Here is a 26701-nt window from a genome sequence, read left to right on the forward strand (position 1 = left end):
ACAAATAGGTCAGTTTATAAAATAAGGAATCGGGGTGGGTCACAATTCGACCTGCCTCAAGAATATTAATCAGGTAGGTCGCAAATTATGACTCCCTCTAATTGGAGGCCATCACATGGATGGTGGCCTGCTGGGGTCAGCAGACAACCATGTCCGTGAACACATTTGAATAAAGCAAACATTTTTCAAAATGCAGCCAGTTTTCCTTAAACAAAACATTTTTTTTTTAAAAAGAAAAATTAACTTTTTTTTCTGTTTGTTGGCAGTGCCTACACCCCAACACACGGTTTTACAACATTCATAAACTGGAAGGATCCGGAGGGGACTCCTCCCCTTTTGTGAATGTGTTATCACTCCTTTGAGGTCTTATGCGGCCAGATTTAAGTTGCAAAACATTTATATGTAGCATAATCATTTAGTGTTTGGAAGGGATGTCTACAACATGTCCCTTCCAAATACTGAATCAGTTACCATTTCTAAACACATTTAGTGATTTAGAAACACTATTCCAAATTGCTAAATGCGTTTAGTTCATAGAAAGAAGGATTTTAGTATTTGCAAACTACCTGATTTAGTGATTCTGAGGGTTCTCGAATATTAAATTCCTTTGTTAATGAAGCCCTACATTTTCACAACACTAACAACATAATGTAATGTCAGTGATAAAGCCTAAACATCTGTGATATGCTATAGCTCTGTATTGAGCTTATTAGTGCTTGCAACAGACAGCTACAGCTGCTTGTAACGACACGCTTAAGAGGATCGCTTGTCTGTAAAGATGTAAAGGTGCAATTGGAGATTTTTTAGTAAGGGTTAATGATAGATACTAATTAAGATTCATGAACCAATCCTTCTCCAGAAGCCCAGCAGTGGTTTGATAAGGGCATTCATTCCACCATGACAAGGATGTCTTTGCTCCAAAATCACTTGACAACAAGACCATGACAAGGGCAGTAGCTGGGATTTTCTACTCCCGGTCCCACACAGCAAAAGGGCCAAGCCAAGAGACATTCTATCTGTGTCAGGGCAGAGTTTTTTCTAGTCTGTTTTCAGTGCTGTTCTCAGATCAGTTGGATGCTATTACTATTCACAACAAACAGAAGTCCTTTCAGCTCAAGTAAAGCCTGACAAGCAAGGGTGACTCCAACTGGTTTCTTATGGTGCATGGATGAACGAATGACTGAGTGAGCACATGGATGAGCAAGTAAGCACCAGCGAATCGGAATGGACAGCAGCCGGTTGTCACCGGTGTGCCTTCAATCACCTATAGCAACCTAACCTCAGTCACCAATGCATTCACTCATCATATTACCCCTTCCTTATCCATCTATGCAATCTCATTCAACACTCTGTCATGCATACATACATTCACTTAGTCATTCATTAATGCTTGGAGTTAGCTATTCATTCTGCCAACGTGCATGTGTTATCTCATACATTTCTTACTTCATCCTTGCTCTCACTCAAATATCTGTTTATTATCCGTGTACACACTTATCTATTCATTCATCCACTTTTTGACTCATTCTAGAATTCACCCACTCACAAATCCACCAGTCCACAAGTGCAAATTCGCCAATCAACAAAGGACATCGGTTGGCAATGAAGATGTGTTTCCAGTGGCGGCTCCTCCGCTAAGGCGGAGGAGCATCACCCCGCTGTTTTTCAGCAGTGCAAAAAAGGAAAAATAAAATGCTAATAACACAATGGTATTGTCATTTTATTTTCCGTGGTGAAGCCAGTTTTGGGCTATGTGGGGCTTGGCTGTCGTCACAGCCAGCAGGGGAGGAGTTGTTGGTGTACTGAACTGCGCTGATGGTTTGGCCGGCTGTCTTGGGCCGGCCAAACAGTGAAGTGCACTTAGCATGTTCTCCCCCAGGCAGTATTGCGCAGCCTGGATGAAGAATATGCACAGGCTCCCACTCCCTGTCTGAGTACCGAACCAGGCCGCTCAGACCAATCACAACGCTGCAGCCATGCTGGTGACTGGCTAGGGGAGTCTGTGTGCTTCCGGTTGACAGAAGAGAACGGAGGAGAGACAGCGGCCGGCCGGAGTCAGGTATGTGATATTTTCTTTTTTTCTTTTCTTTGTTTTAACCCCCCTCTCCCTGCCCCACCATTACTGCCCCGGAGACACCACCACTGTGTGTTTCCCTGTTTGATGACGTGGCTTAATAAAAAGGACTGACACACTCGGATAAGATAATGGTTGAATTTCCTCCGCTGATACTCTTTGTTACATACAGTCTGTAATCCACTCAGAAACATATTTGACATTTCACTGCCATGGGATGCAAATATCTGACCACTGCACTGTTAATCATAAGCTTTAGTTTTTTTCCATTTGGTGGACTGTTTTCGTTTTTTTATGTATACATTCAAATATACTGCTATTGCTTTTTTTCAGAACGACATTAAATTGATAATTTACTCACTGTGACATGTTTCATAGATGGAAAACTGAATGGGTTTTGGATAAATCTGTTGAGACAAAATACCAAAAATGTAAATTTTTCCTTACTGTTATTCATGCCATACATAAAATACAGATTCGTCCTTCATTTGCACATCTCAATATTATAACATATCATTAAATAAAAGCTAAACACATTGCTAGCAGGAGCTTCATAAACACCCGCAAAAGCCATTTAGCAGGTCCATCGTCTTCATTCACACTCAGTTGTCCAAAATGCAAGGTTTACTTTGATTCTTTATAATTCGCCAGATTTGTCAAAATTCGTTTGATTTATGTTCAAAAGATCATCTTTAGAATGCTGGCCTGTACAGAAGAATCCGCTTTCCTCATTTCTTTCATGCCTTTCCTGTCGGAGCTAGTCCATCATCATTGGCCCTTTATTTTTGAGCTGTTGAAAATGTCCTCTTGTTATTTAAAGCCTCAACATATAACTGTTGGGACGGAAAAGTCCTCTGCATTGTAATGGGCGTGTACCCCTGCCCTGAGTGCCTGACTGTACTGATGTCTGGATCCCTAGTGCTGATATTTGCTGCCATAGGCAACCATGGATCATGTGTGTGTGCATGACATAGGCCTGTCTGATGGATTGCTGTCTTGTTGGACTGGAATGGGTGCCCAAAGCACTACCCTCATAGTGGTGGAAGGCTACTGCCTTCGCCAGGAGTGAAGCAGCACAAGCGCAGTGGTGGCAGTATATTATGTAGTGATCAGTAAGACGGAGCAGGTCCCTTTTAACCTGTGTCACTGGAGTGAGCCCTACAGACTCACTTACTTTTAAAAGTTCGGCTCCTTTGTGCTTAACTCACCCTTGGCTACATCAAAATGGTGTGAAGTGCTGCATAGCACAGAAGTGGTGTACGTGCGCTGGGTGTTTGTGTGCCTGGGAAGGGTGCCATACAGGGACAATGCAGAATTGAGTAGTGCATGCATGGTGTATGCATGTACTTAAGGTGCATGTGCATGAGAGTGGTACAGTGCCTGAAGGAGAAAGAGCTGTTCAGTGCTTGCAGGATAAGTGCATGTGCTGGGAGTATGTGTATCTGGGAGTGGTGCAATACACGAGGAGCACAGTGCATGCAGGATGAGTGCATGGGCTGGGTGTATGTGTGCCTGTAAGTGGTAGAGTACATAAACGATGTAGTGAAGAGTAGTGAGCACATGTTAAATGTAAGTTCTGTATGTAAGTGGGCCTCTGATTGGTACAGTACATGGAGGAGAAAGTTCTGTGCAGTGCATGTATACATTATATATACACTGGGAATATATGGGACTGAGGATGGTACGATACATGGAGAGTGCTAGGTTCCATTTTGCTAGACCGTTCTATGGTGAAACATAAAGTGGAGGTAGAGAAATCCCCCATGGCAGGTTGGTGGGTTGCTGTATTTCTTTAAGCTGAGTGGGACACTTTGTGGGGGGAAGACCATGCTCCCCTTGTACACATTAGACAGTGCTCTTTGATTTAGCGAGAGGTCAGAAGGAAGAGGCATGGGCACATCTTAGGTAGTAGATGGGACTGATAAGGGAATCATAATGACTATGGCTGGGAACACTGGTCTAACATGTCGATGCACATATCATTATGTCTGACATCCAGGTGTGTACTTTAGTCACTTCTATGGCCTGTGTTGTGAAACTATCAGCTTCAAAGAGGAGCATGCACTTCAAAATAGGTAAAAACCCAACATAAAAACTCACAGACTCCGAACCTAAATCACATGTAGTGTCTGGAAATGGACAATAAGAAGGGTAGGCTGAGACCTCAAAAATTGTCATCGGCAAGCAGCCAGGTGGGCTGTGTGAAAGCGGGAAACTCTGCAAGCCTTCTGCCTCTGACCAGGACAGACGGGCAAGGCCTGCTAGTCTCCCTGCTGTGTGAGGGGACGTTACCCTGGGAATCAAAGACCACCAGTTCCTGCCTGCTTGCCAAAACCAGGGTGCCTTGTGAGGAAGAGGAGAATGTTCTGAGGGAGCAAGTTCCAGTCGGTAATCCTGTCGGGTGGACTCCCTGTGCGAGCAGAGGAAGTAGGTGCTGCACCAATTGGGTCATTGCTCGTGTGCAGGACTGAGTCGGTGATCCCTGTGTCCGGGAGAGGGCCAGTGTGAAGACAGCCATGGAAAAGACACTGCAGTAAAGACCCAAGCCTTGCACGCTTGCAGTGCAGTAACCCTGTATGGAAGTAGTGGCCACCGTGGTGTAATGCTCGCTACACCACCAGATTCAAGCTACCCTGGGTGATGAGGGGTACAACCCCAAAACCGGTTCTAGGATGCTTGTTTCTGGTCCAGGGAGGACTGGACTGTTAACATGGGAAATAGGGTCAAGATTGATTTGCATATGGCTGGGTCCAAACTGGAATGGTGTGGCTTGCAAAAAAACAATTGATTTCACCCAGATCTGTGACTGGGGGGGAATGTTCGATTGATTCAGCATTCCGTCCATCATCTGTTCTTTTTGCATTTGTCACCCTAAGTGGGAAGGGTATGCCCAGACGTAGGTCCTGTGCTTGCTACGCCACCAGAATTAAGTTATCCTCGCTGATGAGGGGTGAAACCCCAAAAACGTTTCTAGGATGCTTGTTTCTGGTCCAGGGAGGACCTGGCCTGGCAGTTCGGGCTCGATTGTTCCCATGGAGAACAGGGTCAAGACTGATTTGTATATGGCCGGGATCAAACTGGAATGGCGTGGTGTGCAAAAAAAAGGTGGATTCAACCCAGATCTGTGACTGGGGTGAATGTTCGATTGATTCTGCATTCCATCCATCATGTGTTCTTTTTGCATTTGTTGCCCTAAGTGATAAGGGTTACCCAGACCTGGGTACTGTGCTCACAACGCCACCAGATTCAAGTTATCCTGGCTGATGAGGAGTGAAACCCAGAAACAGGTACTAAGATGCTTGTTTCTGGTCGGGGAGGACCTGGCCTGGCAATTCAGGCAGGACTGTTCCCATGGGGAACAGGGTCAAGACTGATTTGCATATAAGCACATATGAGCTTGACAGTGGCCTATAGAAGTGCTAGCACATACATAATTTTCAGGAAAGCAATTTTTAAACACATCCATAGTAAAGTGTGCTCAATGGAACATGAAGCACTTCTGCCCCCTCTAATAGTGCAGAGTAAATCAAAGAAAAATTCCCATGAAATACACAAAATATATATATTCGATGTCCAGAGCACGATCAATTAGATTGTGAATAGTCCATCACTTAAGATAGGCCCATGGTTGTAAAAAAAGACAAAAGATCGAAGAGTCCATTTGTTTTATTCCAATTATTTGTATAATTCAATTAGAAAAACAGCCGTCACGTGTTTCGTCCTTTTGTGGTAATGTGCCTTTTAATTGGCATACCGGTGCAGGGGTCACCATTCTCTGTCCACGGGTCTGTAGACCAACAAAATAGGGATTGGCACTGAAGCTGGAATTCAAATACCAAGTTTATTAATCACTCATGTGTGGGGCCACATCCATACAACAACCTCAAGTGTTTTAGGAGGTAGTACATTGAATACACAGACCATTGTCCTTATATACACACTTTGTTGCAGAGTAAGCATGAAGACACAAATAGAAAGTACAGGCATACACAGGAATAGTTACCGACCAACATGGGCAGATGGGAGATCACTTAGTCAGCAGAGTGGGAGGGGGAACAGTACTGTTTACAACAGCAGAAAATAGTCTATTGACTAGTTATTGGAGGAGAAAATAGTCTATTGACTGGTTATTGGAGGTAGTTATATTAGGAATATCTTGTCTCAGCTCTTCCCACTTTGGTTTTGGGCTAAGGTTTATTTACCTATGGAGGCTTAGTCTATCTTTTTCCTTTTTATTTTCCTTTTACTCTGTTTGGGGTTAATACCACTTTTTTGGTTGGATTTTTCGTTTAAATGTACTCACAAATCTTTCTTTACACGATTTCCTCATCTCATCTTCATCTCGCTCGCATGTATCAGGGCTCTATTTATTGTATTTAATTCATGTGTCAGGCTTGCCCTGCCATATGAGATGTTCTCTAAAGATCACTAATGTATTTCAAACATTCACTGTTAATCAATGTTTTTTTAGTACACTCCCTTCTTTGTATTGACATTCTATCATTCCATTTGGTGAATGTGTATATATTTTAAGAAAACTCATATTTTGTTTAACTTCACAACCTTGAAAAAATCGTCAGAAACGACGAAAAACAAGTCAGCTGTTGTTCTAATTGAATTATACAAAGAATTGGAATAAAACAAATGAACTCTGTTTTTACAACCATGGACCTGTTTAAGTGTGGGACTATTCACAATCTAATTGGTGGTGCTCTGGACATCCTGATATATACTGATATGATACAGGAGGATATACTGATCCATATACTGATTTGCATATGGCTGGGTCCAAACTGGAATAGCGTGGCATGCAAAAAACACTATTCTTTTAAACCAGATCTGCGACTGGGGGTGAATGTTTGAATGATTCAGCATTTCCTCCATCATCTGTTCTTTTTGCATTTGAAGCCTTGTGCAGCAGCGATGTGGCAACCCGGTATGCCAGGAGAGGGCTCCCATGGATACTTTGCTATGTTGACCTGACTGAAGCCTGTGGACAGTGAGCAGTGGTGACCCATAGGCCAGAAGAAACAATAAGGACTGTGATTGGTTCAACTCCGTTTGAATGAGTGAGGATGCTGTGAGAGCACCGTCACCCAAGTGGGGCCAAGACCAGGATCGTCATAGCCATCGCTTCCATTGGGAGAGTGGCAAAACTTACTTTGCAGGAGTAGCCACAGGAAGAGGCGCAATAATAAGGGAATGAGCCTGTGCCCACCGAGTGCAGCGCTGAGTCCGTGTGCGACTGACTCACCTATCTTACACAGAGCTGCTGTGAGCGCCTGCAGGCGGGGTGCACTCAAGGACTCTGAATGCTTCACTTAAGCCAAACCACGTAGACTTGATTTTTAGCCTTACGCCCAGGGTAAATGTGCTGCTAAATCAAGTGCATATGCATTGGAACACTATTGACTTTAAATCAGAGTCATAGTGGAATCTTGATACTTGGACTACTAGTGGGGCATACCCTGGATGTTTACTAGTAATGAATAGGAAATACCCCCAATAGCTAACACAAGGTGTGAGTGGGACAGAGAATCAGCAGAGAGACCCCAGAGCCCTGACCTCAGTTTGTGCGGCTAGCAGTAAAAACAAAATACTTCTCTTTTTTTCTAGAAGTGAGTATTTGGGTGGACAATGATTTATTGCTGCTGCTGCACGCATTTTGAGTTGTGAGCCCGTGTTCACTAACCTGTATTCACACCTCCCCCCCGAGGGAGCCTTGGGCTGACTGACTACTTCAACCACTAAGAGTCAAGTGCAGAAGGCTTACTCGGCCAAGGTACCCAGAATCCAGAGTACGCCGGTGTTGTAAAGTAATCCTGTATGCCCTGTGCACCCTCATTTCTTTACTGGCTTGTATTGCTGGTAATGGATTCTGACTGACCCTGGGCTCTGTCTAACCAGATCCAGGGCCAGTGCTATGTTGAAAACACAGTGAAAACACAAACATACATTAGGGTTCACTATGTGTTAGGTTACCCCTTATGAATAGCATGACCTACCCTAAGTCCGTAGAACATAATAGGATAGGGAGATTAAAAATACCTATAAGTCCCTATTATATAATAGAGCATGGAAGTTTAGGGGCCAGCTGCTTTTTAGGAACGTGCATGTATGCACTGCTGAGAGCATGAGGTCATTTTAAAAGCAGCCCTGTGTTGCAGAACTGCTTTTAAATGTAAATTGTGTCCAAACTCGACTTTGGTGGTAGAGAGACTTAAAATGTGATAATCTATAATACTTTGTCATATAAGGTACCCCCAGGGGTGGTGGGTCATGTACTTATAAGGAGGGCCCTTATAAAAGAGGTATTATATGCCCTGGGAATAGAGAAATTGCACATTTCACATCCCCCATTGTGGTAAAGTGCTTCCTGAAACCAACCTTGATGTTAAGAGCACAGTGGAGTGAGGATGCACACTATTCTTGTATATTTAGGACCCCTAAAGTCTCCCCTATGTGTCCCAGGGGTAGGGAGTCATGTAACAATAAACATTGCCTTTATGAAATATGTTTATATGCTCTGGTGTTGGAGATTTCATTTCTCCCATTGTAGATCCCCAGCCAAATTAATGAGAAATATCATTTAAGGACTTAGAAGAATGGTATTGATAATATGCTATTGTTGAATTTATCCTAAAAATTACAGAAAAAGTTTATAAGACTTTCTTGTCTATAAAGCAAAACTCAGCCTTCCTGTGGTCACCCCTGATTGGTCAGAGTTAACAGGATTAGCCTGGCTGCTATGATGAAGTGATAAGTGGCTCACCCAGTGGGAGTCTATCTGGTAGAGAGAGCTCTGCTACACAGGAATGCCAGAGCAGGGAGGATGGGTCGTAAAGCATGGAGCTTCAAAGGGGGATAGGACAGGCAGGCAATACCAGGCCCATCTGCCCCCGCCCTCTGACCCAGACAGATGGCAGGCTTAAGGCAGGAATTTGAAGATGGTAGGGAGAGGATAGGTATGTAAATAAGCCACGCTGGAAAGTTAGTTTAACAAGTTCTTGGTCCTCTGCTGAGAATTCTGCCATACTGAATTTTGGAGGAATAGTAATTTCTGGGAGAAGATTATGCCACACTTTGGAGGAAGTGGCCATGCTCGGGGGTGTTGACCTGCACCTCATTGAACAGGAGTGCTCTCCGGCTTGACCCCAGAGAACACTGAATAAATATGTGAGAGGTGCAGAGCCTCTCAAATCTGTTGCTTGAAACCAATGGAAGAAGAAGGCCTGCCAAGCTGGAAACTTGATTTGCAACATCAGGCCCTGCATCCTACTGACTGCACCTGCTGCATTATCTGGAACTACAGCCCTTTGGATGTACCTTGCTTCAGGAGGAATAAAGAGTGGACCCCCTGCAAAGTACAGGGTAACAGAGCTCACCTGGACCATCACCACCAAGAATCCCAGCCTGGAGCGCATCCAGTGGAGTTCTAAAGGATTTGTCCAAATGGATTGTGGAAACATAAGTCCTACACTTTCAAGGACCATCATGGGATTCAAGACACTTGGACTGTATTTTGGAAAATTTGGACCCCCATGAGGCACTTGAGGAAGAAGTTCCAGATGTTTGGAGCAACTTTGGAAAAAAGCTCTATAAGTCGGCCGACTCAACTGCGAGAGCCATGCCGGGGACCTTCAGCTGTAAGCCGGCCTGCCCTGCTGGTTCGTCCTGTCATCTGTTATATGTACTTTGTAGGTTCTGTAGTACTGCCGCAGGATTTGTCTGCTTCCACTTTTCTGCTTTCTACTTAGGGACTCTTTTTTCTTATACAGCATCTCTCCCAGGCTCTTCTTCAGGTGTGTGTTTAGCTTCTGCGCCATATTTTAGTGCAACTTAGCACCCTCCTTCCCAGTTATTGCTGGCATCCTTCATGCACTCCCCCTCCATTTGTTCCACCTCATCCTGGCTTCTCTCCACCCTGCTTTCATGTCCTTCCAGTCCTCGCAAATTGTTACTCCTTCGGCGCTGCCGCCAGCGTTCTTTTAAACTGCTTATTCTGATTTCCCACAACCCTTCGTTTTTATTTTGGCTTTGTTGCACGGACTTTGAGAAAAGACCCTTTTACTGAGAAAAAAAATTAATTGCAGTGTGCCAAATGACCCAGAAATAGACACACGTAGACCGTAAATTATGCTTATGCTAGAATGAAGCAGACACAACAAAACAGAGAAGCGGTCCGGACCACAGCCTCCGGAGTAGTGGGGGCAGCAGCACGGCGGGGTCTCCCGCAGGTGCTGCAAGGGCACGGGAGGCTCGAAGGAATGAGCAAGGTAACAGAGTGGCTGCAATGTCTTTCTGTTCATTAAATGAGAAGCAGGCTTTAAAGGTTTAGCTTGTGCGTGACTATTTTTTAAACAGGACGGGGTGAACGAAGTCAAAAGACATGACAGATGCATATATACTGTGTACATTTATTCAGAAACACACAGACTCGTCAGAGAAAGCTGACTTCTGTTTTATGATATGGATATTTGAATTTCCTGAATTGTTGGGATCTTCGGGTTGGAATATTGTGTGGCTTGCGATATGCACACTTTCCCACAAATAAGCAGGGCCCATCAACATAATTGAGACTCATTTACCTTTCTGAGCAAATTCTGATTCAGAATCAAACTTCTGTTTGCAAACATGGGATTAAAAGGAGTCCACCTATTGCTTATCCTTCTAGCTATTGCCTGCGCAATTAGCACCTAGAGATGGGCGAGCCACTGAAAGCTCGAACCTGAAGCCTGTCTCCCCTCGATGTGCTGTTGGAACCTGGAGCCCAGCTTTTAATATGGCTTCTGCCTGCACCATCGCTCATCTACCTTCATGCACAAAGAGGTAAAACAAAGCACTAATATTTGAGTCAAAAAGGAGTCAAAAATAGACATCTGTTTAGTGGCTGGTTTGTACAAAGTGAAACCAGAAAAGCTACATTAAACACGGATTCCAAGCTTAACCAAACTGAGTAATTGTAGGCAGAGATTTTATTTTATTGCTCCGCTTTTTTCCTCACTATAGCAAATGAAAGCACTTTCAAAATCCTGTGTTACATATATAAGCTGTACAAAAATTATTGTGTTTGATTTAAGACTATCATGTCCCATTATCTACAAGAATCTCAGCCACATAAGGGTGCAAGTGACAACTATTTTGCCTCGTAGTTCACTAACGGTGCTTTCTTCTTGGTGGGGGCGGGGGCGGGGGCAGAAAGGTTCTCAGTTCATGCTTAAAATCTATCAGTTCAGTTCAAAGAACTTTATTCGGTTAAAACATATAACCATAAAAGTAACAAACATACAAACAAATTACATTAATTACAATAAATACAGCTCATAATTATTATTGGAAAGAGGGAGATCAAGTAGACAGTTACACAATGAACTAAGATTTAAGCCATTTCAGTTATCATTTGTTTTCGTGATTTAAAAACACTTTTTAAAAAGTTTAAGACCACAGTTACAGTTAAAACCATATCCAATCTCTGTAACTCTAAAAAAGCTGGGCGGCATCTGGTTAAATTCATTTCTTTTAAAAAAGGGATAATAATTTTTCTACGATGGGCACCATAGAGTCTGCAGAAAAATAAAATATGGATGTCTGACTGAATTGACAACCCATCACATGGACAAGTGGGCAACATACGATTCCATGAGTTCATATTAGGGAAGGACACCAGTCTAAAAAACATACAAAATCTAAAACGGGTTAAAAGAAAACGATCGTAGTTTGACATGGGCAGGGATAAATATGGCTGTACAGAGTTAATCTCACAGAGAGTAGGAAGATGGGAATGTACCGAATGTTTCAAGATTTCAGTTCTCTTCCTCTTAGCCTCAAGATGGTCCAGGCAGAGGGTTTTTAGTGTCTTCCTGGGAATGCTACCCAATGAGGATGGATCCAGATAGTAAGAGTAGCATCCAATCTCAGACAAGAAACACTTTACATATCCCAGCCATTCCACTCTATGCACGTGATCCAGACTGAGGATGTCCTGTAACAAGGCCCGGTTCATAAAACATTCATTTGTGGTCCATACCCTGTGCCACAGTAGGATAGGTTGAATTTTGATAATGTCTGTTATGTAAGGTTGGCCGAGTTCTGCATGGCAATTATAGGTTGCTGCACATTGTGGAACAGCCAGGACTTCCCTCAGAAATTTATTTTCCACCACCTGGATTGGATCAACATTTGCATACCCCCACAAGCCTGAACCATAGGTGGCAACAGATATACATGTTGCTCTATATATAGTTAACATTTCTTTTATCGGCTTCATGCCCAGTTTTCTGACAAAATTCTTTAAGGCCATGATCGTTTTCATAAATAAAAGTGTTCTAGCCTTAATGGCACTTGTCCAAGAACCTAACTCATGGAATAAAATACCCAAATAAGAAAAGGTTGGGGTATTATCTAACGGCACGTTGTTTAAAAACATCCGCTTCATGGGTTTACCTAGTTTAGTGCCACAGTTCATAGTAAAAGTTTTGCTACAGTTTACTCGTAAGTCTAAGTTCAGCATAAAATTCTCAAAACTAACTACTAGTTTTTGTAGTGCCCGGGGAGTACGAGCCATGAGTACGGCGTCATCTGCATACAGGAGTGCAGGGATTGCCCTCCTCCCCACCCTGGGCATATCTCCGCACTCATGCAGCAGGTGACGCTCAAGCCCATTAATATAAAGAAGAAATAAAAAAGGTGCTAGAACGCAACCTTGTCGCACTCCCCGGCCCACGCTGAATTGTCTGGAGCATTCGCCCCCCCTACCGTAGCGAACAGAAGCTGTGGCTCCTCTATAAAGATCCCTTAAAAAACAAATTATAATATTATCCACACCCAATCCTTTCATTATTGCCCACAATTTGGTGTGTGATACGCAGTCGAACGCAGATGAAAGATCTACAAAAGTTAGATACAGGCGTTCTGATTTTATCCTTATATATTTATGCTGCAGTAACATTAAATTTAAACCTTGCTCGATTGTGCCAATCCCTTTTTGGAAACCAAATTGCAAGTCGCTCATGATTTCGTTTTCCTCCGCCCAACTTTGGAGTCTTGCCAACACTATGCGTCCCAAAATTTTTATTGATGAATCAAGAAGGGAGATCGGCCTGTAACAGGCACAGTTGTTTCTATCCCCCTTCTTGTAAATTGGGACGATAATGGATTTAAACCAAGATTCTTTTAAACCCTCAGATAGAGCCGCATTAAAAAGTTGCACCAACATTGGGCCCCAGATTTCGGTATTTGCTTTAAATAGGTCCGCAGGAATCCCATCAGGCCCGGCTGCCTTGCCACCTTTAGTAGCCCTCAAGGCGAGCAGTACCTCTTCCAGAGTCACTACCAAATTCAAATTTGGATGTGAATCCGGTCTGAAAGGAGGATCTCCGCCATGGTTGTCATCCTGGGCCTTATAAAGATCAGAAAAATTATCTACCCAATTATCTTCATTTATTGCGATCTCAATTCGCGCCGTATGAGTTTCATATGGGAAAGGGGTATTAATTACCTTCCAGAATACAGCGGGATTTTTTGTTTTTGAGGCCGCGCAAAGTGAGTCTAATGCTTCCTTATTTAGCGCAGATTTCCTTAGTTTCAGGGCCTGATTATACGCAGACCTACAAACTCTTACTTCACTTTTATCTCTGGGGCTTCTATGTACTGCCTGTTTTAGGTTTTTCAGGGCCCTAGTGCATGCATTATTAAACCATTTTTTAGATCCTTTGGCCCTACATTTCGCCTTCACCGTTAGGCTACTTTTTATACTTGCTGCAATTATAGAAAAATGGTCAATTATTTGCTCACTCTTAGAGTTGTCGCCCAAACAAATCAAAAAACTATTAGAACACCCTTCCCAGAGTTCCTTAAAGAGGGTTGCGGGGATTACTTTGCTCCAATTAAGTGTGTACCCATTTTGTTTCCCAAGGACAACATCAACCACTGCCCCTAAAGGTGGCGCGGCCGTAGATGGGTCTGGGAACAAAGCTGCTACCTTAAGGCATTGGGGAAGATGGTCACTTATGGGCAATTTGATGTCTGTAACCCCCACTACTCTATGACCAAGATTACTGGAAGACAAAATAAAGTCTATGGTTGACTCCAATCCTCTACCAACGAAGGTCGGGGTAAAGGGGATGAGTTTTAGGGCCATCTCGTTAACAAACCCTAGATCGAGCATGAATAATAATTCATTAAGCAAGTCTCCCATCAGGGTGTGATCAAAGTGGGTAAGATGCGTATCTCTATCTGTCATTAATCCACATAGGCCCCGACTCCCTTTTGTACAGAGTTGGCAATTAAAATCACCCCCCCATAAAATTACCAATTCTTTGTCGTTTTTATCGACCTCTAACTGAAGTTCATCCTTTAATTGCTTCATTGCAACCACAATTTCATCCCTCAGGACATTATTATAAAAGTTAATAATCATCACCTTTCCTCCTTTAAAATTTCTTAAGATTATGAGCTGGAAGTAATTAGATTGTAAATTACAGTGAGCTTGTTTAATTTTGAGTTGGTTTGAGACAAACGTGATCAAACCACCCTTAGCCCTTCCGAAGTGGCCTCCCACAGCTGGAGTAAAAAAGGTTCTATAACCATTTACATGAATAGGAACCTGGGTCCATGTTTCTTGCAAAGCCACTATATCCTGACCGCTTATTACTGAATCCCAAGCTGGGTTAGTAATTTTTTGGCTCAACCCTGCCACATTCCAGAACAGCAATGTGCAGAGATCACTCTTTATCTGTCTCGGGGCTCTTCCTATCTTTTCCCCGCTCCCAGTATCTTCAACTATAGTGGATTGCATCTGATCAGAGACATCACTAGGACAAGATGTCAATCCATCCAAGGTGGTGTACTCATGTGTTGTAGGCAGTTCTTGGGGTGACTCAGTAGGGACCTCAATACTGATAAGGGGAACCCCACCCGCAGTTGGAACTTGTGGGACTGGTGAAAGAGGGCTGTTCCCTACCAAATGTTCTCGGGGTAGCTGGGCTTGCTGTCAGTCCACCCCTTCTAAACCAGAAAGAGTCTGGAAACGATTTTGAATTGGTAGGTTATACGTATATGGGAGCGGTCCTCTATTATTCCATTGTCTGCCTTCAATGGGGTTAGACTCCAAATATGGAGAATATTGGTTACCAGGGGGAGGATAATATGTAGCTTGATGCTGTAGTCTAGGATAGAGGTCCTCCGGCCTCTGAATATAGGTAGAAGGATCTCGGTCAATTAGAAAGGCAGAATTTTCCGCCATTGGTTGGATTCCCCTTGGGCCAGCCCTATCCCAAGGTCTTACATTTCCAAACCCCTGATGGAGGTAAGTTGGTTTCTTTAATAGCTGCCTATCCCTACCCCAATTATGAGAACTTTTTGGCGGTGCGTATGGATAGAAATAAAATAATAGATGCGTGGAGATGGAAGTGCTATTATCCACATTAAACCAATCCCCGATATGCCTGACGGCCCTATGATCTTTAAAGTTAATAATTATAACGTCACCGTTTCTATCCTTTGGCCTAGTGCCCACCCAGTTGGCACGCCTTACGCTTATAATTTCGCCATTTATAAATGCAGGTAACGGTCTATTATCACGGAGCCAGAAGGTAACCTTATTCCGTAAGGCTCCGTGATCTTCCCATTTACCTGCAGATAGTTCTGGGACCCCTGCCATTATAATAACATAAGGGGCCGAATCAGGGGTTAAATCTACAGTACGGCTTGTTTTTTCAGAGGCAATGGCCAAGACATTCCCTTTTTTCTGCTTAGTTATCGGCGAGTGCTTACTACCATCTTGGTTCTGAATCCTCCCTGGTTTAGATATTTGCTCCTTTAATACAGGAGCCGTCCCATGGGGTATAGCCAGTTGCGTAGTAGAGGCAGGTATCGTAATTACAGGGCTGGCTGGTCTTATCCCCTCTAACCCAGATATCCCTTTTTGCACAGATACTGGTGGTATGGGTGCAAGTAGTGGAGGGGAAACTATTACTTTGGGTTTTACAGAAGAGTCCATTGTTACTATGTTATTCATTTTGCCTTTTTCTAACCCCTTTACCAGGTCGAGAATATGCAAAGAATTTTGATTGACCTTTTTCTCTATTTTATCTAACTGAGTGAATATTTTAGAGGTCTTATCAAAAAGTGGTTGCATCACACCCCTAATGAGTTCTACTATCTTAGCGACCATTTCCGCCTCATTTTCAACGATTTGGTCAGTTTGTGGCTGCGATGGGGAAACTGCCCCTTTACTTATTTTATGTACTCGGATACCCAATGATTCACCCCCCCTTTTTTTACAGTTTCCGTTGGTTGGTGGGGAATTAGGAGACCCAGGAGACGGTTCATTAAACAGTTTTGGGGTGCCCGATAGTCTGAGACTATCATTCCCTATAGGTAAATCCATTAGAGATGGACGAGTTAGTGTGCTAGACAAAAGATTTTCACTTGTCACAGCACAATCAGCGGGGAGGCTATCAGTGTTACCTACAATCCCTGAATTTGACAGGTCAATAAGTAGCACAGAATCTTTATGGGAATTTAACACGTTAACATCCCCTATTCCCCCTAGCTTGGAAGATCTCATATCTGAGAATAATGGTAAGTTCCCACGCTCACTCCCCCCTCCTTGTGTAATTTTCTGAGATGTTTTCTTTTGCTTCCCCCTTCGTCTCACTCGGGCTTTCTTAAATTTCCTGGGTGATTCCCCTTTTGCCATGCTATGTGTTTCTAAAGAAACCGCAATGCCTGATCCAGTGGGGGCTAGAGCATGGGAATCCTCATCATGCTGACCCATATGAACCATGGCGGTTACAGTAGTTACTTTGCCAGCCAATATAGGCTGGTCTTTTTCCAAGGGAGTATCAGAAATTATAACTGAAGGCTCCGGGGTGATAGTAGTTGTGGGCGAGTGATCCAAACCCAGGGACAACCTTCTATTACTATTTATTTTCGCTACCTTTTTAATTAGGAAATTGTCCATGGTTACCAGTTTGGAAGACATATTAGAATATAGTTCCTAATAACAGTAGAGAACAAACGTGACTCATAGGAAAATATTTTCTCACTCACAAACTTTTACCGGTATAGAGCGTAAGAAAAGTTTTGGCCCCTGACCCGGCTCCTCGGTCCACGGAGGGCCACAGAGGGCCCGCTCTTTGCCCGGTCTTCGCCCCGGCCGTTGCCCCGCGCGCGTCCCGCGTGCGCGTTACTGCCACAGCTTATCTAGGAGAGGGTCAGGTGAAGGGGGCGGGAAGAGGACCAGCTGCGGCCAATCCACGCCGCTAGGCACGCTGGTCCTCGCAGTCCCGCCTCTGCCCTTGGTGGTCAGCTGCTAGGTCCCAGTGGCGCGTTGGTGCACAATGCACGTTGGTGGACAGGAGGCTGAGTCCACAGGTAGCAGAGTCTGTGCCTACGAGCGGCACCCGCGGAGCGGGGGCCGCAAGGCGTGGCGAAGTGGCCGGATAGCAGGAAAACCAGGACGAACAACACTCCAGCAAAGAAGTACTTCTCAGTGCCCTGCTTTAATGGACATATTAATGTTAAAGGTTCCACATGTGAAAGGAAGACACTTTTTTAACTGTGATTTGACTTAATCATATTTTATCTGATGTTTGTTGTATGACTTACAAGGCAAACTTTTTCAGGGCTCAGTTAGCACGGTTTCTCAAAGAGACACGCCAGACCCATAGCTCAGTTTTGGCTCAGCTCGCCCTTTTAATTTGCTGGGTCGCTCACTTCTGCTTTCACCATATACAATATGGCATAAAAACATACAGGCAAACTGCATAACTCCTGAGTTTGAGCATGCCCAAAATGTGTGTGGAGGGGGGCATGGGCAATTATCACAGCATGCTCATTTTGAGGTTTGAAACGTGCACACAAATATACAGTGCCTACTAGATTAACACCACAGCCCATGGTATCGTCATTCACCTGGTGTGCAATTTGCAGATCAAATTATGGGCCACTTGTATTAAAGGCCCTAAATGTCCAGGTCTCTTTGGTTAGTATGTGCACAATAACCCAACTGTTTCAGCCTCTTTGGCAATGGTGGTATCTCAGGACTGCAGTTAAAAATAATTTAGGTCTGCTGGCACTCAACTCACTTATTGACTTGATGGGCACATTTTTTTACCTTACTTATATTTACATCTTTGAACCAATAATGGCCCAAAATTATTTCTCAATAGATAACTATGTAGTGGATATCTCAGCTGAAATTGTAAACACAGACCACAAGGCATGCCTCTGCATGTTCTGGCAAAGCTAACCGGATGTAGGGAGGTGAAACAAGGCTTCCCTCTACAATAACAGAGCCCCCCACCCAGTGGCACTCTGTCTCCATGGCCTATGTTGGATGTAGGCTGTGTCCAGCAGGTCTGGCTCTCCCCCTGCGCCACCAGTGGGGCAGGATCACCTGCTTGGCTACCATCCACTCTGAAGGCGGACTCAGAGGAACCTAACAGGGCAGTGTGCCACCTCCTCATGTAATTCCCCCTTATTGCAGGTTACCCAGGGATTGGGAGAGAGCAATAAGCCCACAATCACTGAGATGCTTAATAATTCCCACCTAGCTGATGAACTGTAGTGGCAACTCCATTTGCCGTGACCATCTACGCAAGTCTCCGAAATCACTTGCTGACAGCAGGCAATCCACCAGAAACCTGAGGGCCTAAAGGACAATTACTGGGCCTTGAGCCAAAGTGAACAAGAAGATGCCCTATCAGGAAGAAATTATGCCTGTGTCTGGGTATGGAAAATGGGTGCCCCACAGCTGATGAGGACTGCCCTACCTCTACTCCAAAATCTGTCCACATAATTCTACAGCACACCATGCCACATAATTAACTACACAAATCCACTCCACACCACACAATTCCACAACTAACTAATCCAACCCACATAATTCCACTACACACCTCATACATACACTCCAGAACACATAGTAAAAGACATTGCCATTTACAATGCTAATAGCTCTAACTCAAAAAAATGTGAGGTCTATTGTATTTCCACTGCTTGTTTGTCACTATGTCCCCCTTTCTCTTTTTTAACTTGATTGACTGTTCTCTCTTTTTTGGTTCATTCTTATTATCGTGATTTTCAAGTTAGCATGGGAAGACTCAAGAAGTAATGTATGTGTTAATTAGAGCTTTCTAGATATGGTATGGACACAAAGCATGTGTGGCAGCTGTTCTTGCTGAAGCTGTTGTAACACAATTATAGAACGGAAAAGAAAGCCAACAGTGAAAGTCATTTATGAAAACATCTATTATTTTCTCAGGGTTCTATGTTTTCCTTTACTGTAGGCAGCAGTTTTCATGTTATTGTATTATTGTGCGTCAGTTCATTTTGTGCACACGCTGTTGACACTGAATCAGAGAAAGGGCCAAAAGCAAACGAAAGACTGAATATAATGGGTCGCAGGTGCCAAATGGAAATATATTTTGCTTTTATATTTATTTTAGCAACTTTGCCCACAGAATAATAGAACACTGGATACAACAGGCGGCTGACAACATGACATAACAACCACAAACAACAGAAATCTGCAAATGAGTGCGCACAAAAAAGTAAACCTACACTGTAAATACAAAATCAATAGTAATTTGCAATACAATAGGTCTTGCATTACTGAAAGTTTACAATTTGAAATTTTTTTTTGTCAAGAAATATCCGAGCTGAAACGGGGTGCCGCTCGTAGCCATGGACTGTTTGCTGGTGTACCGAGGGGGAAATTGGACAACTACAAAGGCCAGGAGGCTGGAAACTTTGCTCACCTGCTCCCCGTAGCCCCGCCCACACACGGTACTTAACGGCTCGCAGCCCCCGCTTCGCGAGAGCCGCTCATAGCCGTGGACTGTTTGCTGGTGTACCGAGGGGGAAATTGGACAACTACAAAGCCCAGGAGGCTGGAAACTTTGCTCACCTGCTCCCCGTAGCCCCGCCCACACGCGTTACTTAACGGCTCGTGGCCCCCACTTCGCGGGGGCCGCTCGTAGCCGTGGACTGTTTGCTGGTGTCCCGAGGGGGACGCGTGCGGGCGCGCGCCGGGCGAAGCCCGGGCCAAGGGTGGGCCCGTTTGAGCCCGTTCGAGACTGCGAGAGGCTGGGCTGGGCCCTCTCTCTTAGTTTTCCAACTGAATTACTCACCGTCGTCTGTCAGTAAGTGAATATTTGTTATACTTTAGATCGCTTTGTGATTAGTATCCTATTGTGGTGGGCGATAGCAACACGTGAGGGACGGACAATGGGCTATGTGGCAGGAACATTAGACCAGTTTATCACAAGGGCATCATCTGCCTTAGCCCATGAGATAGCGATTACCGAACGTAGACTCTCGTTGGATCCTACACTTTCAAAGAGGTCGTCATTGGGGATATCAAATGTTTGCACACCATTGAATGTCTCACAGTCCCCCCTTCTCCCAGCTTCGCAGCTGTTGAGTCCAAACCAGAATGACACTTAGAGTATTATTGCCGAGCGAGAGGTTTCACGCCCCTTGTTGGACCGGGGTGAGGCACTGGAAAATCCTTCCAATAATACTGTATTATGTACTGCTCTGGTCCATAACCAACCTGCTAAATCTAAGCATCATGGCATCTTCCCAACTACGTGGAAGGAAGCACTGGTGGTCCCCATTCTGAAAAAACCCGATGCCGATCCTACTAAATTCGCTAATTACCGTCCCATTTCCCTCCTCCCCAAACCCGCAAAAATCCTGGAAAAGGCCGTGCAACTACAACTAACAGAGTATCTGGAGGACAACTCTCTGTTGCACGACTCACAATCCGGATTCAGAGCAGGTTTCAGCACTGAGACGGCTCTTCTGGAAGTGGCTGAGACTATTCGTGAGTGTGTAGATGGGGCGAGGAGGCCATGCTGGTCCTCCTCGACCTATCCGCCGCTTTTGATACGGTCTCCCACAAAACCCTTCTAAACCGTCTCAAGCAGGTCGGAATCGGTGGCACCGCTCTCACCTGGATTGAATCCTTCCTCACTGGCAGAAGTCAGAGGGTGATGCTTAGGCCTTTTAAATCAGAGGGTAAACCCCTGCTGTGTGGTGTTCCGCAGGGTTCTGCCCTCAGCCCTCTGTTTTTTAACGTTTATCTCGCACCCTTGGCCGCAGTGGTGGAGTCTTGTGGAGTTAGAGTGGTCTCTTACGCTGATGATACTCAGCTGATATTCTCCTTTAGAGACCACTCGGACTCCACGTTTGCCAACTTCCGCCAATGTCTAGACAACATCTGTGACTGGATGACCAATAATCACCTAAGACTGAATGCTGATAAAACAGAAGTCCTGTTTTTTAACCAGAAAAATCCCATCCCCCCTTCCCTATGGTGGCCCACAGCACTTGACCCTGCACCCACCCCTGTCCATTCAGTACGTAACCTGGGCTATCAGTTCGACGACTTACTCTCATGCAAAGCACAAGTCAACAAGGTTACATCTGCCTGCTTCGCGAAGCTGCGCATGATTAAAAAGATCCTTCCCTACCTCCCCTTGGACGCCCGCCGAACAGTCACCCAGGCCCTCATCACTTCTCACCAGGACTACGCCAACAGCTTATACGCCGGCGCTCCTCAATATCTGATCGATCGGCTGCAGATCGTTCAGAATGCGGCGGCTAGACTGATCGGAAATATCCCCTACCGTCAGTCAGTTGACGCTTATCGCAAAGAGCTCCAGTGGCTCCCCATTGCAAGCCGCATCCAGTTTAAGATCCTCATCCTCGCCTTCCGAGCTATCAACGGCCTCGGACCTAGTTACCTGAAAAAGCGAGTGTCAATATCTCAATCCGTTAGATCACTGAGATCTAACAACCTACGCCTTTTGATTTCTCCTCGCTTTCGACGCTCCAGAATGGGCGGCAGAGGGTTCAGCGTAATCACTGCTAAACTGTGGAACTGCCTCCCAACCGACCTCAGGTTCTGCCCGTCGGAACCCATCTTCCGTGCTAGATTAAAAACCTGGCTGTTCTCCGGACTGTGATTCCTGTCTTGTAATAACCCTATTCCTCCCCTTCTCCCTTGAGGCTCTGGTTCTAGCGCCGGGACACCCCTTCGGGGGTAGCTGCGCGCTGTATAAGCTACATAAATAAATAAGCAGAATGCACAGGGGGCAAACTCTAAAAGGAAGAGAGGAGGAGCCCAACAGAAGGAGAAGAACGCTAAGAACTCTAAGGCATCTAAACGGAGTAAACCAGATGAAAGCCTAAATGTGGTCCCTGAGGTGGAGGCCTCACCTCCAACACTTTTAGTGGTAAAAGATCAGAACCCAGAAGAGAGGACCACTGGACTCCCAAAAATCGATGAGCAATACTGGTTAAAAATAGGCGTACTAATAGAAGCATTCTTGAAACCTATGCTAATGAGACTCTCGACAATTGAAAACAGGCTCTTGGAGCTTGAGTCCTCACTAAGTAATGTTGCTAATGACATTAAGAGAAATTTAGTGGATGATGTACAGGGTACTGATCCTTTGAGGGGGGAGGAGGAAGGATGGACGAGGGCTGCACGGGCACTAAATTATTTGCAACTGTAGGTATGTGCCCCCAACAACTGCCGATTAATGCTAAGAGGCTAGAAATAACCAACAAAGGAAAACCGATGGTTGTAGAGCCAACGGGTGGGGGACTGAGGAAAGCTCAGGATGTAGAAAACACCCATCAACATCTAGACCTTCCCCCTGAGTGTACCCCTATGTTACTGTTTTGACTGGCGTCCCAGAACTAAGGCAAGGGCACCCTGAAACACATGATCAGTTAAAAAACAAGGTAATACACTTGTTAAACATTAACAGACCACTCCCCCCCCAGGCGCAGTCTAGAATTTTATTTCTAAGAAGGGTGACCTGGGTAGGAACGAAGCAGAAAAACATTCCAGGAGATTGTATTGTTATCAACTTTAATGATCCAAGGGCTGCTTTGCATGTCTGTGGGGGTGCATTGGTAAATCCACAAACTCTCATACAGGCAAGGGACCTGGGTTACTTCTATACACCACCAGTCATCCTCCCGAATCAAGGGAACTTAGAGTATGGAGAAAATAGGAGGGCCCATTTAGTTAGGAAGTACACTAGTCCAACCATGGAAAATGGTGCCCAACCACCAGCCATCCCCCTTTACAATAGATTCAGTGCATTAGACTTAAAGGATTGACTGACTACGGTCGACAGTGATCAATCTTCAATTACGGGCAAACAGAAAAGCATTAATGTATCACCATGTCGAGATGCAGATGAACCACCCAGACTGCTGTCTTTAGTGGGTGGTAATAAGGCAATACCATCAAGACTGTGGCAAAATGGGGGGATCTTTGTGAGATGATGTATCCAGAGACGAGTCTCTTTAATAGTGAAGAAGTTGCCTGCCAGGTTATTGGAACCCAGCAGACTACCCCCACCTTAATAATCGAGGGAACACCCCTGAACTATGTAACAGTAAGAATATCTGTAAAGCTAGAAACTCAGTATGCACTGCCGTAGGTAATCTGCTAACTGAGGGAATGGGGGGGTCACCTGCTCAACTAATTACTGGTGGCTCAAGAATAATATCTTGGAACATCGCAGGGCTCGCCTCCAAACTCGACCAAGTAGATTGGGGGAATATATTGATTACCATGAAATATGTGTGTTCCAGGAAACCTGGCCGGTAGGTCCACAATATAGGGCAGGTTATGTGGCTTATTGTGAGCCGGCTGTTAAGGGTCCCATAGGGAGACCGTCCGGGGGCCTTTGCATATGGGTCGCCTCACAGCTAGGATGCAAGGTCAAACGAGTTGAGACAAATTCCCCAGATATAACCTGCATCCTTTCGTCCCATAAGAACTTCCAAAAACTTGCCATTGTTAATGTCTATTCCCGCCCGGTCCAGTATGGTGGGATATCCCCAACGATAGACAGTTTGTTAAACCTTTACATAGATTGGTAGGAAACTTAAATTTCATAATATGCGGTGACTTAAACTGCCACTTTGAGCCATTAAGTGGAGTTACACATACAATTACTGCCGAAGAGGATTCTACCTGGTCAATCCCCCCTCCCAATATGTATCCTATTAAACGATGGACTCCGTTAGTCCTACAGTTAACCTCTCTGACTCTGAGTTTCTCACTGAGGGCCTGTAATGGCTGGTTTCCCAGTGATAATCCTGGGCGACCGACCTTTAAGAGGTCTGGCCAGACCACGGTTATCGACTATATTTTGATTAGTGTAGAGCTATGGCACAATGTGGTTGATTTTGCTGTGAGAGAAAGATGTGAGAGTGATCACAACCCTATATTTATGGTCTGGGACTACCAGTGGTGTGCCCCTAGAGGAGCCAGTAATGAGGCATCACAAAACAGTCTGGCGATTGTAGAGGGAGGGAGGTGGATCAGATGGACCAAGTTAAAACAATCTGAGGAATTACTTCCTAAACTAGATGCCAGTGTTATCCCAGTATTAGAGAGAACAAGTGATATAGTTTCAAAAATCGAAGTAGTGACGACTGAGTTGACTAAAAGTACATCACCAGAGGATTGGGCGAAAATATTGGAAGATATAAATGTGCAACTTACAAAACACACACAGGAAATCAATGACAGGAAGATTAGGAAACTACGTAGAGACACCATGGACTACAAACTCGGGAAGGTATACACCTGGGCAGAGGTGTATGCCCGCCGTAGACAATCGAAGCCTTACACACAAAGTACAGATACCACCTCAACCGATAGCGACCAGTCAACCAGATCCAGGAGAACGGGGAGAACGAGTCAACAACAAGTCATGGTTATGGAGCAACAACCTGAAACTTCGAGACATCGCCAAAGTGGAGACCAACAACGAAAAAATGGGGCACCTTTTTTAGAGGTGGGCCATTCAGAAAAGGAAGACCCAGGAGGAGTAAAAGAAAAGGAAAAGGAAACACCAAACACCCGAAGTGTAACAGTGGAGAAGAAGAAGGACAAAACCAAGAAGAATTTGAATTAAAAGATCTAGGGATTAACATTTCGGATGTACATTTGGATAGAGTAACGATGCATACCTTACAGAAGGGGATGACATTTGTTCCAATTACGGAGACTGATAAACTAGAAATGGAAATTAGTCTCTATAAACTAATGAGAAAATTGTGCTTACGACATTTTTTTGATAACGTCATTACTGATAAAGGGGATACTAAAGAAGATCAACTATTGGGTTTATCACCTCAAAGTACCTATGTTGCACCAATATCTCATAAATCCTTGGATACATTTGAAAATTTAACTAAGATGGAGATATCCAAATTGAATTATGACAAAAAATCAAGACAACCTAATCTTACACGTAAACAGATAGCGGCTCTTCGAAAAATCGCTTTGAACCCAGAAATAATATGTCAGAAAGCTGATAAAGGGGGTGCAATCGTGATCATGAACACTTCTCATTATGAACATGAAGTAGAACTTCACTTAGCTGATGACACAGTGTATCTTCTTTTGGAGACTAACCCTACTGTACAATTCTCGGAATTGCATGAACGGATCAGCAACAAAGCACATCTTGACGGAACGATTAACGACAGGGCAAAGAAATTTCTAATTACTCGTCACCCAAAAAGTCCGGTAATCCATATGTTACCAAAAATTCATAAAGATTTGAAGAAACCTCGTTTTCGACCAATCGTCTCAACAGTTGGTAGTATTCATCAACCTATTGGCCAACTTCTTGATAAACATCTACAACCTCATGTAATGAGAATGAAGACCTATGTTAAGGACACGACCCATTTTCTGGAAAAATTAGATCAAGTGCAAATATCATCGGAGGAACGTATAATTTTATGTAGCATGGATGTAAAATCTCTATATACGTCAATTCCCCATCAGGATGGAATTGAGGCAATTGAACAGGCAATACTCCACACAAACGTGGAAGAAGAATCTAAAGTTTTTCTCATGGAACTTCTGTATTTCACCCTCTACCACAGTTATTTCAGATGGAAAAACAGATATTATTTACAACAAACGGGCACAGCCATGGGAAATTCGGCAGCGCCAATATACGCTAATATCTTCATGGAACGATTTGAGGAAAACCATATTTTGAACTGCGAACCATGGAAATCACAGACAAAACTCATATTGAGATACATTGATGATATGTTCATCATATGGACTGGCACAGAAGTTTAATTACTGGCTGCTATCACCAAACTAAACACGAGAGATGAACGCATACAGTTTACATTTGAAATGAGTGACAGAAAAATTACGTTCTTGGATGTGGAAATCCAAAGAATAGGTTCTTCCTTTCACACTGACATTTACCGTAAATCAACGGATCGTAATAACTTGTTACACCATAACAGTTTTCACCAAGACTCCTTGAAGAAACATCTTCCTTATTCCCAGATGATAAGAGTGAAGAGAATAGTATCATCACCTGAACAAGCTGATATGAGAATAAATGAAATGGAGATTAGATTCAAAGAAAGAGGCTACCCACAACATACTTTGGAAGAAGCAAAAACACGGTGTTTTCAAAAGGTGAGAAAAAATCTTTTAAAGAAAACAATAGGAAAGGAAACATCAAGAGTTGTAATAGTGTCCAAATTCTCGACTAAAAGTAAAGCGTTTAAAAACATTATAAGGAGACATTGGGTGATACTATC

General features: G+C 44.1%; 1 protein-coding gene across 2 annotated transcripts in view; it reads right to left on the reverse strand.

The window, feature by feature from the left end:
• The window catches only part of MYOT (myotilin), a 673370-nt gene that overhangs the window by 636762 nt on the left and 9907 nt on the right, over positions 1-26701 (reverse strand). For both annotated transcript variants that reach the window (XM_078653296.1, XM_078653297.1), the window contains exon 2: positions 2436-2481. In XM_078653296.1, the coding sequence (XP_078509422.1) occupies positions 2436-2443 (8 nt within the window). In that variant the 5' untranslated portion in view covers positions 2444-2481. The remainder of the gene's footprint in view (positions 1-2435; positions 2482-26701) is intronic.

The sequence above is a fragment of the Lissotriton helveticus genome, chromosome 7 (assembly GCF_964261635.1).
Source record: "Lissotriton helveticus chromosome 7, aLisHel1.1, whole genome shotgun sequence".
NCBI classification, from domain to species: domain Eukaryota; kingdom Metazoa; phylum Chordata; class Amphibia; order Caudata; family Salamandridae; genus Lissotriton; species Lissotriton helveticus.